Source organism: Stegostoma tigrinum, chromosome 26, assembly GCF_030684315.1.
Source record: "Stegostoma tigrinum isolate sSteTig4 chromosome 26, sSteTig4.hap1, whole genome shotgun sequence".
NCBI lineage: Eukaryota > Metazoa > Chordata > Chondrichthyes > Orectolobiformes > Stegostomatidae > Stegostoma > Stegostoma tigrinum.
Genome location: NC_081379.1, coordinates 25537568 through 25552419, shown reverse-complemented (window position 1 = coordinate 25552419; position 14852 = coordinate 25537568). Strand labels below are relative to the sequence as shown.

General features: G+C 41.7%; 1 protein-coding gene across 1 annotated transcript in view; it reads right to left on the bottom strand.

Annotated features, from left to right (window-relative positions):
- mlxip (MLX interacting protein) overlaps positions 1-7318 on the bottom strand; it is a 107136-nt gene extending 99818 nt beyond the window's left edge. The window contains exon 1 of the mRNA XM_048556095.2: positions 6898-7318. Coding sequence (XP_048412052.1) covers positions 6898-7202 — 305 coding nt within the window. The 5' untranslated portion in view covers positions 7203-7318. The remainder of the gene's footprint in view (positions 1-6897) is intronic.
- Between the last annotated feature and the right edge of the window lie 7534 nt (positions 7319-14852).

Genomic DNA, 14852 nt, shown 5'->3' with positions numbered 1-14852 from the left:
CCATGCAAACCTACCAATTATAATTCTAATATTTGCGGGCAAACATCCTGAACTATGCATGTTATTCTTTTTAAATGTTTACAGTTTTCTTTTTAGCTATATGGGTTGATGTTTACACGCAGATCAGTCACATTACAAACCTCTTTAAGCAAATGGTTCAAAAGGACAAAGTTTTATAGATCGTTATTACACTGAATTATGGATATCTATGGTTATGCACTATACATTCAACAAGGTTACCTTGAATTAGCAAGGAAGCAACTGTGGGGGTTACAGGCTGAGAAAGGATATGTGATCAATTGCAATCAGTTGTTTTCTAGAAGTCAGTATCATTGTGATATATATTATTTTCTCAAGGTTGCCTTTGCTATTGACACAATCGAAAGTTCAGGTGCTTTACTGTGGCACTATTAAATATAAAGCAGTGAGCACTGAAAGTGATGCCAGGTTTAACATTTACAATCCTAAACTCAGCGAGGAGAAAAAAGGCTCAATGCAAAACAGAACCAAGAAGGTGTGGTTTTATTTTCCAAATGATAAATAGATATTAAATACATTTAACATTTTTGCATGACACATTTTAATCACACAGCCCAAACATCAAATCTTTGAGAACAATACTAATTCCTCCTATCTATATGATACAGTGATTAAACCAAAGAATTTATGCTATCCACAAGTGAAATATACTTGGCCTAAGCCATTATATAGTCATTTAACTGTCAAAATGTCAGTTTTCGTAGCCTATGCCCAGTACTGTAACAATTTATTTCTGTGAACTGTCTGACTAAAGGTTATTTTAAATCTTTCTTTGCATAGAAAAGTGTAATTGTTCAACCGTCTAGTAGTGAACCACTTAACATGCAGAGACAGGCAGTTATTTTTATTGCAAAAACACGAAATATATCCCACTCACTACTAATAACAAACTTTTTGGTTACAGAATAGAATACTGTGTACAGTTTAAGTCCCCTCACCCAAGGAAAGATCTACTTGGCTTGAAGAAAATGTAGGTGAGGTTCACTGGAATGATTCCTGAGAAAATGGGGCCTACCCAATGGGGAGAGGTTGAGTCGACTCTTTCCTAGAAGAGGTGATCTCATTTAAACATAAAATCTGGAGTATCTACTCTATCAAAACCTTCAAGAGGGTATTGTCTTCTACAAATGAGCCTGGAGCCCAGTGTCAAAGTAAAGGATCAGATTAACATGAAAAGAATCTTCTTCATTCAAAAGATAGTGCATCTTTGGAATTCACTACACCAGAAGGCTAAGACTGCTGAGTCAATCCTCAGACACAGAAGACACCAAAGAAATCAAGGTATCAAAGGACAGTGGAGGAAGAAAGTATATACAGAAGATTAGCTATGTTCTTATTGAATGATGGAGCAAACTTAAAAGGCTGGAATGATCCAATCTGATTTCATCTCACCAAAAACTGTTCCTAGAATTAAGAAACAAAAAGTGTCAGTTTGGCCTTCAATGCAACATCCATTACTAAGGTAGGTTACAATATTAGTCTGTTCACAGTCTTGCAGCACAATGTGATTTCGTCACAGTCTGTCATCACAGATCCTTTGAAGAACAAACATATTTCAGGGTAAGTTTAGTTAAAGTTGAATGACAACTTAACTTGAAATCTGAAACCGAACTCAATAAAAGAAAAAGATATCAAGGTGTAGAGCTGGATGAACACAGCAGGCCAAGCAGCATCAGAAGATCTGGAGAGCTGACATTTTGGGCCAAGACCCTTCTTCAGAAAAAAAACTCTTTCTTTTCCTGAAGGAGGATCTAGGCCCGAAATGTCAGCTTTCCAGCTCCTCTGATGCTGCTTGGCCTGCTGTGCTGATCCAGCTCTACACCTGGTTATCTCAGATTCTCCAGCATCTGCAAATCCTACTATCAATAAAAGAAAATTCAGTTTTCAACTGCTATCACTACGTAAAGATATGCGCAATTTTTACTTCCCTAGAGAGTAGAAAAATGGTCCTTCAAGTGTCCTTACAATATTCCACAAATCAGTTGGAGTTGTGCTAATACAGGATCCTCTCTCTGATTTAACTTTTCACACCTATCATACTGATGTTACTATGACTAGTATTCCCAGGGGAGAACAAATCTATGGCATTCCTTAACATCCATATTTTAACGCTCCAAAAATCTCTTCAGAATTTTAACCCAAAAGGTTGGGACTGCTGAGTTCTCACTTTGTCCAATTTGCCCATTTTCTTATTCTTTGATTTTAGAAGTGCCAGGCATTTTGGCTCTTTAGCTTCCCAAATTAAAGAAGTAGAAATTCCAAGAAAATCTCAACCAGTCAAGGCATTACTTACCATAACGTGTAGATGACTGTACAGATCTGATATAAAATGTAAGCGCAAGTTACAAACATTTACAGTAGGATTCTCAAAGTGTGGCTGAAAAGTAAATGAGTACAAGCTTTCTAAAGGTGTTTCAAATTATCAGGAAGGGCATTCATATTATTTTGTGATCACCTCTAAATCCCTACTCTTCATTTGCATAGAGAAACTTATACATGTGGACTGGGGTAGGGGACAAGTTTTCACTCTCCATAAAAATACTGCCCAACTTGCTGAGCATCTTTGGCATTTTCTGTCTTTATTTCACATTTCTAGCAGCAACAATATTTGTTCTTGTAGAAGGGCAAATCTTATAGATCACGTGGTAGCTGCCTGAGAAATAGCACACTACAGCCTCAATGTTAAAAGAAAAATACCGAAGAACTGTGGATGCTGGAAATCAGAAGCAAAAACAGAAACTGCTGAAGAAACTTTAAAGGTTAGGAGCCTTGTAAATACATGTGCATTAATTCAAATTACACAGTAGCAAACAAAACCAACAGTAAATTGAAACATGTTTCAGAGATAATGGGAACTGCAGATGCTGGAGAATCTGGAGATAACAAAAAGTGTAGAGCTGGATGAACACAGCAGGCCAAGCAGCATCTTTTCTGATAAAGGGTCTAGGCCCGAAACATCAGCTTTTGTGCTCCTAAGATGCTGCTTGGTCTGCTGTGTTCATCCAGCTCCACACTTTGATATCTCAGTAAATTGAAAACACTATGTCAAACTAAATTAGAACAGTAGGAACAAAGCAAAAGGAAGATAATCAAGACTCACTCCCCACAACACAGAGCAACGCACAAACACGTGCAGCAGACTTTCATACAAAGGCAAAAGCCAGGAAAGAAATTCTTGAACCAGTTCAACAACATGATGAAAAAGAAACCCACAGTATTACATACAAATAGCTGAAACAGAATAAAGCCATTCTATGCCTGAAACCTGTTTAACACCCCACATCATCATGGTTGATCTACACCTCATCTCCATCTACCTAACATTATAAATGGTATATTTGAAGGCGTCTAAGTTAAGTTCATGTTTAAGGTGGCCCCCTTTCTTTTGGCAGCAAAATTTCATGCTTTGGCCTATACTTGGAAGTATCAAACAAACTATTTTCTGCAAAGAAATCTATCCACACAAAATGAGCCAACTTCAATTTTCTCTCGTGGAAGTACGCTTTGCTATCTTAGAAGGTGGAGTATGGGATCAAACAGGCAACATAGTCTGTGCTGCCAATAAGATGTCAGAGAGTTTAAGATATCTGCATGAAATAGGCTGTGGTGAGTGAATGACAAGTGGGTGTCTTCACATGAAACCAGTTGTAGTTTGTGGTGTTTTAATTTAGACATTTGCTTGAGTTAGACATTTGCTAACAAATCAAATAACTACTTACAGTGAGGGAATTCAGTGCTCATGAAAAATTGAGGTGACAGTGAAAGAAGATCCCCAAGATCAAATGTACCATGACAGCAGCTCGTAAGCACGTATGAGAAAGGATCTCAAAAACTGTCAGAATACTTACTTCATCACCAGAAATGCAATGCACTCGAGCAGAACAAAATCAATTGCTGAGCACAGCAAAGTTTGATAAACAGCTAGTTACCATACCTGCTTTATAAAACAAACAGGTCTTGTGTTGCATAGAAAACCGAGACTGCCAGGTTCCAGCAATTCATGAATAGATAGCACCAGAAGACACATGTCTATAACGTTACACCAGCAATAGAGATGAAACATCTATGTATATCAAACAAGACCATCAGCCAAATTATGAGGTGGAAAATCAAAATATTTCAAGGAAAGCTAGGGGTTATGACAAAATTCACAAGAGCATTAATCTGAATTACTGACACAATGAAATTAAAGACTGCAGTAATTTTTCAAGATATGCAGAATATCCATTTTAATGGATGGTGAAGAACATCATTTGGGTGGAAAGATGATTTGGAAACTGAAAGTATCACATCTGATCCAGAGTGGAATTCTTACGGTACTTAGCTAAAGTGACACAGAATAAATTCAATTAACCCCTGATGTTGAATGAAGAAGGTCAATTTGATAATATTTTAAAATATTATGATTGAGGTTAAACTAATGTTTGTAGAACTCAGTAAAATGTGTCATTGTTTTTTTTAACATTTCAAAATTGTGACCATACACACCAATGTTCATTTCATACTCATTGTACAAGCTGAAGCATTCTTGTGGAAGTGGTCGTGTCCTTATCTTTTGGCCAGAAGATCCAGGTTCAAGTCCTACTTGCTCCAGGGTTTGTCATAACATGTCTGAACAGGTCATTTAAAAATGTTGAAAGGCTGTTGTGGCAAATGGTACATTCATATCTCTGAGCCAGAAAGCTGGGCTCAAGGCCTAACTGCTCCCGCAGCATGTCAAAGCATGTCTGAAAAGGTTTATTAAAAACATCCTACAGAACCCTGCTCTTGGATAGATTTTGAGGTTGTAAAGACTTTGTATGCCAGAATTTATGCTGTCTATTGAAAATTTCCAATTTACCCAAGATTGATGACCTTTTGGAAGACAGAATTCAAGATTGCCACCAGCTTGTGATTGAAAATAATGTTTCCCAATTTCATTTCTAGTCTAGTCCTAACTTTATTATGCTCTCTGTGATTCCAATGCCTGGGAAAAAAAAAGTTCTTCAGCACTTACCCTACAAATTTGACGCTTAAAGACCTGGAAATATCCTGATGAATCTGCATTGTATCATATCACAGCTAATACGTTTCTTTCCCGAGGCTTGGTGGACACAAGATCATAGAATCCCTACAGTGTGGAAATGGGCCCTTCGGCCCAACAAGTCCATATCTACCCTCAGAGCATCCAACCTAGACCCATCCCCCCATAAACCCGCCCGATCTATACATCCCTGAACACGACTGGGCAATTTAGCATGGCAAATCCACCTAGCCTGTAAATCCTTAGACTGTGGGAGGAAACCGGAGTACCCGGAAGAAACCCACACAGACATGGGGCGAATGTGCAAACTCCACACAGACAACTGAAGAGACACTGTGCAACCAAAACACAGTTTTCTCACTTTTGTATTCAGACATCTTTGAGACAAAAGGACAACATTCTACTATAATTTGCTTTTTTATACCCCCCCTCATTTGATTTGCGAATGTGAACTTTCATATCTCTATTCTCCCAGTTCCTAGTTTCTTACTATCAATGCAAATCAGCTGATATCTCACTTCCCCAAACTGAACTCTATCTACTGTCAGAAACCGTTTTCGTTTAATCTATTCCACATCTGTACATAACTTCAAAATGTAAAGCAGTTAATGAAAAAGGTAAAATTTATGAAGTTCATTGCAAGAATATTTTCTACAAACTGTGGTCAATTTCAAAACCTGTAATTTAGGTATTTGAGGTAAACAAACAGTTTTTGCTCCCAAGGTTTTTAGTTCAAGGCAGTATGCAAAAAAAAATTAAATCAGACAAACTCAAAGAAACTTAACATCCTCACCACAGGATGTTAGCATGAGTATTTTCAATTAAGTTTTCCTATATATACACACACACACTTTGTATCAATCTGCTCCTTATATATTAACCAAAATGGTTTCACTCATTCAATTTTAGAAAACGGAGTATTTACAAATTGAGAGCATTCTGTGGTCCAAACAATTGTGATAATTTTCTCACCCAAGATACTGAGCTTTTTTTAAAAAACTTAAAAAAACCTACAAATTCACCAGCTAAATCAAAACTAAAATAAAATGTTTTACGTGAAAGAACTAACTTTTTTTAAAAAGTAGTTATGATGACCTGGCATGATCTGCCTGAATAAGATGGGATAAGAATTAATTATAATTATTCACAAAGAATTGCATAAGTGTGAAAAGAAAAAGAATGTAAGACTATTGAAAGGAGTAGGGGAGTGGGGCACAATGGATAAAACAAATACTCTCCTTTCAAAAGTTTGGGGAAAAAAGTCTATAAAAATTTATATCACTGTGGCAAGTTCGCTTTGCAACTTTCAGTGACCGATTACAACTTCCGTCTAATGTTCTAAATGCAGGGGAAATGAACTAATGAGCAAGTCCAGCAGCTTCTCTGGCTCCTGCATGAACAGTCACAGAGGCAGAGTTCATGTCATGTCACAATGAAATATGAAACAACAGCTTCACAATTACAAGTTCAACCGCATTAGAATAATGATCGTTTCAAATTATGTTTTCTCCCTCACCCAACTCATCAATCTGAAATAAATTCGATTTCATGCGTCCAGACAGAGGCTGAGCAGTGAAAAACCACGCTGTCGATTTTATTTTTTTAAATTCGACTTGTTGGGGCCTAGGAACAGGAATTGGATCTTGCCAAAGCGTCTAAAAATAGCTTATGACGCCCAAATCTCTCCGAGTGCTGAAAAGGAAAAACAAAGATGGGTATCGAGTTTCTTGCGGCCCCTTCCCCCACTGTCCCTGACAAGCCGCTCCGATAAACAAAGCCAAGGTCTAAGATTACAGGCAGCACTTCCACCTTGCGGCCTCTTTCCCCCCTCTCACCTGTACGCCAGAGTCATGCACTCGAACAGCTTGGTCAGGGATGCGTCGATGGAGAGATGGGACGTGCTGTACTTTCCGAAGCAGTAGGTCTGACATGTCTGTTTATTGACGGTGTCGAAATCGTAGCCTTTCTTAGGAGGGTGCTCGCGGTGCGGAGACGACACCATGAAATGCCCGCTGTGGATGATCTGCAGCTCGTCCGACTTCTTCAAATTGGGCTCGTCGGCGTCCGAATCGTCGTCGGGCTCCTGCTTGATGATCACCGGAGTCCGGGAGGAGCGCAGTAAGAACACGTCCTTGGCCATCTTAAACGATCGAGCAGCTGTAAGGTGAAGCGAGGAAACATCAGCCACTTTCTCTCCAGAGCCTCATTCCCCTGCCTTCCTTCATTCGGCAGCTTCGCCCCTGACGACCAGGAAAGGGGAGGAGGGGTGTGAAAACAACCCGCCAATCACAGCTCGCCGTTTCTTAAAGGCGCATGGCAACTGACGAGAGGCCGCTTCGAATTGGTCGCTTCAATGACAACGCCCACTCGTAGCGGCGACAACAACAAGCAAGAAGCGCAACGGCAAATTGGCCATGCAACGGGCGCTGCAGATAGCAAGATCTACAGCACAGCTAAAAGCCCCTAACCACTCATCCAGGCTACGGCGGTCAAAAAAAAAACAGGCACGCAACTGTTATAAAGATAGTAGGAACTGCCGATGCTGGAGAATCTGAGATAAACACGGTGTGAAGCTGGATGAACACAGCATACCAGGCACTATCAGAACAGCAGGAAAGTTTGACGTTTCGGGTCGAGACCCTTCTTCAGAAACGGGGGTGGGGGAGAGGGGGTTCTGAAATAAATAGGGAGACCGGGGAGGCGGATAGAAGATGGATAGAGAAGAAGATGGGGTGAGAGGAGACAAGCAGGTCAAAGAGGCGGGGGTAGAGCCAGTAAAGGTGAATGAACGTGGGGGTGTTAGGGAAGGTCTGCGTCGGTCCAGGAAGGACGGACACATCAACGAGGCGGGAGGAGATTAGTGGGTAGGAGATCGGGGTGGGGCTTGAGGTGGGAGGAAGGACAAGTTAAGGAGGTGGGGTTTATCTGAGCTGAGTTCTGGGATGTGGTCGGAGGGGGGGAGATTTTGAAGCTTGTGAAGTCCACATTGATACCATTGGGCTGCAGGGTTCCCAAGCAAAATATGCTGTTCCTGCATCTTTCAGGTGGTGTCAATGTAGGAGGCCCAGCATGGACATATCATCCGGGGCGGGGGGGTGTAGTTGTATGTTGTGCAAAGTGGTCCCCAAGCCTTGGCTTGGTTTCCCCACTGTAGAAGATGCCACAATGTGAACAGCAGATACAGTATATCACATTAACATATGTGCAGGTGAACATCTGTTTGATGTGGGAAGTCTTCTTAGGGCCTGTGATGGGGGAGGTATAGCACTTGCTTTGGTTGCAGGGAAAAGAGCCGGGGTGGTGTGGCCAGAGGGGAGTATGGAGCGGACAGCGGACAAGGGAGTCACAGAGAGAGTGGTCCCCCTGGAAAGCACATAAGTGTGGGGGTGGTGGGGTTAGATTGCAAATGGTGGAAAGATCAGAGGATGATGCGTTGGATTTGGCGGTTGGTGGGGTGGTACGTGAGGATGACGGGGATTTTGTCTTCGTTGTTATTGCAGATAGTGGGTGTGACGGATGAGTTGCAGAAAATGCAAGAGACACAGCCGAGGGGTTTTTGATCACTATGGAGGGGAAGTTGCGGTTCCTGAAAAAAAGAGGACATCTCAGATGTTCGGGAGCGGAATGCCTCATCTCGGGATCAGGTGCGGCAGAGCCAAAGGAATTGGGACTAGGGGATGGCCTTTTTACAAAAAAGGTGGGTGAGAGGAGGAATATTCTAGGTAGTTGTGGCAGTCGAGAGGCTTAAAATGGATATCTGCATTCCCCATGCAGACGTCCTAAAGGCCCTCTGCTTCTTCCTGTCCCGCAGGCCCAACCAGTCCCCCTCCACTGACAGCCTCAGCCGCTTATCTGAACTCGTCCTCACCCTGAACAACTTCTCCTTGAATTCCTCCCACTTTCCTACAGACAAAGAGGGTGGCCATGAGTACCCACATGGGCCCAAGCTATGCCTGGCTCTTTGTAGGATACGTGGAACAATCCCTCTTCCAAAGCTACACTGGCCCTATCCCCCATCTCTTCCTCCATTACATCGATGACTGTGTTCCCACGAGGAGCTCAAACAGTTCATCCACTTCGCTAACACCTTCCACCCCAATCTTAAATTCACCTGGACCATCTCTGACACCTCTCTCTCCGTCTCCGGCATCCACCTGGAAACCGATATCCATTTTAAGCCTACCGACTCCCACAACTACCTAGAATATTCCACCTTCTTGTAAAAAGGCCATCCCATATTTTCAATTCCTTCGCCTCCGCCGCATCTGCTCCCAAGGAGGCATTCCACTCCGAACATCCCAGATGTCCTTTTCTCAAGAGCTGCAACTTCCCCTCCACAGTGATCGAAAATACCCTCAACCAGGTCTCGCGCATTTCCCGCAACTCATCCCTCACACCCCCTATCCGGAATAATAAACAAAACAGAAGCCCCTCGTCCTCACGTACCATCCACCAACCTCCAAATCCAACGCATCATCCTCCGAAATTTCCGCCATCTGCAATCTGACCCCACCACCAGACATTTTCCCCTATCCACACTTGTGCTTTTGGCGGGGGGGGCACTCTCTCTGTGACTCCCTCGTCCGCTCCACACTCCCCTCCAGCCCCATCACCCCCGGCACTTTTCCCTGCAACCGAAGCAAGTGCTACACCTGCCCCTATACCTCCTCCCCACCACCCCCATCCCAGGCCCTAAGAAGACTTTCCACATCAAAAGATGTTCACTTTCACATCTGTTAATATGATATACTATATTTGCTCTTCCGGATGTAGAGGAGGCCACAATGGGGAACCAAGCAGAGCCTGGGGACCGCTTTACACAACACCTCTGCTCAGTTCACAACAAACAACTACATCTCCCAGTTGCAAACCATTTCAACTCAACCCTCCCATTCCTTGGATGACGTGTCCATCCTGGGCCTCCTGCATTGCCACGATGACACCACCCGAAAAATGCAGGAACAGCATTTCATATTTCGCTTGGGAATCCTGCAGCCCAAGGGTATCAATGTGGACTTCACAAGCTTCAAAATCTCCCCTCCTCCGACCACATCCCAAAACCAGCCCAGCTCATCCCCACCTCCTTAACCATTCCTCCCACCTCAAGCCCAACCCCCATCTCTTACCCACTAACCTCATCCCACCTCCTTGACCTGTCCGTCTTCCCTGGACCGACCTATCCCCTCCCTAATTCCCGACCTACATTCACCTTCACTAGCTCTAACCCCGCCTCTTTGACCTGTCTGTCTCCTCTCACCCCATCTTCTCCTTTATCCATCTTCTATCTGCCTCCCTCTGTCTCCCTATTTATTTCAGAAACCCCCTCCCCTTGCCCATTTCTGAAGAAGGGTCTCAACCCAAAACGTCAAACTTTCCTGCTCGGCTTGCTGTGTTCATCCAGCTTCACAGTGTTAACGCAACTGTTATAATCACATTTTCCAGCACTTGGCCGTTAGCCTTCTGAAACAAAAGCAGATTGCTGTAGAAACTCAGGAGGTCTGGGTCTAACTATGTAGAGAAAGCTGAGTTAACTTTTCAGTGACACTTCTTCAGAACTGATAGGGGCTGGGAAAAAGTTATATTTATGCTGTTAACAGGGATCAGCCAGGAAAGGGATTGAGCAGCTAGGTAGAGACTGTGCCCAGTGAGAGACAAAGTGCATGAGATAAAAGACAAGAAATAAAAACAAGTCTAAGTCATACAGCCTCTGGCGCCAGCTTCACCATAAACAGGATCATGGCTGATTCTACATTCCACACAGCCGCATCCTGCCCATAACTCTCACTTCCCCTCATCAAGCAGCTTGGCCTTAAATATAGACAAGGAGTCTGTCCCCACAGCTATGTTAAATTTATTCTGAAATTATATCCTCTGGTCCAAGACTGGTTCCTGACAGGGAGCATCCTCTCAGCCCCGAAGAATCCTCCACACCAGTTATCATCTTAGTGAACCTTCTCTAAGCTCCAGATGTAGCCTCACCAGCAGCTTCAACAGCAACAGGAAGGCTTCACCACTCTTATGCTCCAACCCCCTTGAAATAAGGGCCAATGTCCCATTAGCCTTCCTGATTACTTGTGATATTTGTCTGGTAGCTTTCTGTGTTCTGTGAACAAGTACCCTATGTTACTGTGTTGCAGCATTTTGCACTTTATTCTGCCATTTAAAAATTAGTGTTCTTTTATTTCCCTGCCAAACTGGTCATTTTCACTCTCCCACATTATACACCATTACCAACATTTCGCCACTGAATTAATCCTATCAGTATCTCTTTGTAAACAGTTTGTATTCCTCTTACAACTTGACTTGCCCCCTATTTTTGAGTCATCTGCAAATCTGGCTACAGTACATTTGTTTTCTTCCTCCAACTCATTAGTGCATATTGTCAACAGATGTAGTCCCAGCACCGATCACTGTCAAACCTCACTCAGTTACAAGTTGCCAACTTGAAAAAGAATGCCTTATAAACTTGCTGTTTCCTGCCCATCAGTCAATTCTCTATTAACGCTAATGTACTTCCTCCAATACCATGTGCTCTTATCTTGAGACTTATCTTCTCTGAAGTATCTTGATGAACACCTTCTGGAAGTCCAAATACAACACACGTTCTATTATCCACTCTGGTTTCTTGAAAAACCCTAATAAATTAGTGAGACAGAATTTCCCTTTCTCGATGCCATGCTGACTCTGCTTGATTAGATCACGGTTTTGCAAATCTGCTGCTATTTCTTACTTAATAATATGTCATACTAATTGGCCTATTGTTACCTGCTTATTGCCTGCCTCCTTTTTTGAACAGGGGTATCACATTGGCAGTTTTCCAGTCTTCCAGTTCTATGCCAAAGTTCAAGAATCTTTGGAAAATTACAAACATTGCATCACTATCTTTGAAACTACCTCTTTTAGGATCTTAGGATGCAAGGACAGGGCCAGGGGACCTCTGTCGTTAGCCCCATTTGTTTGTCTAATACTACTTTTGTCATGATGGTAATTCCACCACCCGCATTCTTTCATATTAATGAGATGTTTAAAGTGTCTTCCAACGTAAAGACTGATGCAAAATGTCTGTTTAACTCTTCTGTCATTTCCTTGTTTTCCTTAACTGTCTCCCCAAGATTTTTATGGGCCCCGTGTTCCCTTTGACCTTGCTTTTCCTTTTTTATATACTGAAAGAAATTCTTGTCTGTTTTTATATTACTCACTAGTTTGCCTTCGTTTATTTTCTATCTTTATTATCTTTTCGGTCTTCATTTGCTAGATTCTGAATTTCTGAGTCTTTGAAGCTAGCACTGACTTTTGCTTCTTACATGCTCTTTCTGCCAACTTTATACCGTTCTTAACTTCCTTACTTTGCTGTTGAAAAATAAATGTGGACATCCTGCTACATAAACTAAAGATCAAGCACCAAAGTTAATTTATCCCTCAAAATGCTTCCTCCTTACAGGAATCTATTTTTGTTGAATTATGAATTACCTTGTTAAATGTCTACCATTGTTTGCTATCTTTCCTGCTAATCTATCTGACCAGTTTACTTGAACTAACTCCATTTTCATTTCACTGTAATTTCCTTTATTAAGTTAAACACGATTGCTTCCAACCCAATGATATGTTTAAAAGTAAGACACAGAAACAGAAAAGCTGGTAACAAAGACCATGACCAGCTGAAAGTGGTTTGACTATGCTGAAAGCAGCCCACGTCATGACAGGGTGTGGGTGCGGGGTGGGCAAAGTTAAAAGAGCCTGAACACCACCTTCCACATCCTTTATTTAACCCAACACCCCAGGCCATGTCATGATATGGCTGTGTTGAAATCGTCCCAACCTATTTTCACCTCAGCACGGTATCCATCATCATCTGATCCCCAGCTTAACTTTTTCTACCTAGCTTACTTTCTCTCTCTCTCTCTCTCTCTGGGCTGCATCTCCACCTAGCCACTCACACCTTCACCACCCCCTCCCCATTATCAGGCTAAATACTTTTTCCTAGCTACTATCAGTACTAAAGATTCGTCACTGGAGTTGAAAGGTTAATTCTGCTTTCTCTCTACAGATGCTGCCAGACCTGCTGAGTTTCTCCAGCAATTGTGTTTTTGTAGCGAATTTACCATCATGCTATTGTCTCTCTCCCTTACTATCTAAGTCAGCAAATAAAACCATAGTGTGAAGACATTTTAAATGCAACATCTTTAGTTAATCCTCAATAAACAAGATTAAAGTGATAGATTTCATTGCAGGGAATTAAAAAATACTTACACAGACTTAACAGATCATAGGGAATTAACATTAGCACTTACTTAAACACAGTCTATTAGTCAACAAAGTTTTGTTGCTTTGGTGCTTGATCTTTAGTTTATGTAGCAGGATGTCCACATTTATTTTTCAACAGCATGAAACAAAAAATGTAGGTCAGTACCCTTCGTTACAACTCAGAACTTGTCTAAGAGAACAATAATTCAAGTCAGTGACGTCAATACAAGGTGAAGATAGAAAAGTGTAGTTCAAATAATATGTACTTAAATGTATGCCTTCTTTACAAATTACTAACCCAACCCAACTAATTGATAACATTATTTAGTGTAAAGAAATTGATACTTTGGAACTTTATTTTAAATGTACATATGAAGTGAAAGGAGGACATTTAATCCCTCAAGTCACTGACAACTTGACGACTAATTTATGACTGAATGCCAGATACCACCAAGGACAATGACCTGAAACTTTGACCAGGTTTTTCTCTCTCTAGATGCTGACAGACCTTTCTGCCCAGCATTTTCTATTTTCCTGATAGCTGCAATGTTGTTTTTCTTTTCAGTGTATATATGTCCATCTATACATTTAGATGACAGAAAGAACTTTCCAGCAAATAACACATTGTCAAGCAAGTAACTACCTAGATTGGCCAATTTTGTCTTATAAAAAATAACCAACATTTAAAATGTCAATTGTTCTATGGTGGTGGTGTTGAAACAAACAGTGACTGACATAATAAGCACATAAATTGCAGAGAGTTTCACTGCAGTGGCTCACCAGGTGGAAGTATGCTTTTATGGTAAGAACGGTTATATCACCAATGATCTTTTCTTATTCCATTCATTCAGGGATGTGGGCTTACTAGTTGGGCCATCATTTATTGTTCTTTAGCAGAAGGGAATGAGCTGCTTTCTTGAACCATTGCAATCCTTTTGGTGTATGGACATTCACAATGCTGTTTGTTGGGGGTTCCAGCAACACTGAAGGCACGCAGATCTATTTCCAAGTCAGAATGGTGACTAGCTTTGTATAGTATCTGCATGTCATGGTGTGCCTATGGACCTGCTGCCCTTCTAGTTGGTAATTGTGTTGTCAAAGGAGTCTTGGTCAATTTCTACAGCGCATCTTCTTGGTGATGCTGGCCATTGGAGGGACTGAATGTTTGAGGATGTTGTACTTTTCAAGCGGGCTGCTTTGTGTCAAGCTCCTTGAATGCTGTTAGAGCTGTACAGAGCAGGCAAGTGAAGAAGAATATTCCACCACAATCCCAAACTGTGCCTTATAAATTGTGGACAGGCCTTGGAGAGTCAGGGGCCAAGCTACTCAGTGCAGTATTTCTAGCATCTGACCTGCTGTTGTAGACACTGTAGTTGCATGTTGAGTTCAATTGAGGCTCTGGTCAATGGTAATCTTCATGATATTGATAATGCAAGATTCATTGATGGTAACACCATTGAATATCAAGGGGCAGTGGTTAGATTGACTGTTATTGGAAATGGTCACTGCTTGGCATTTACGTGGCACAAATATTACTAGGATATTA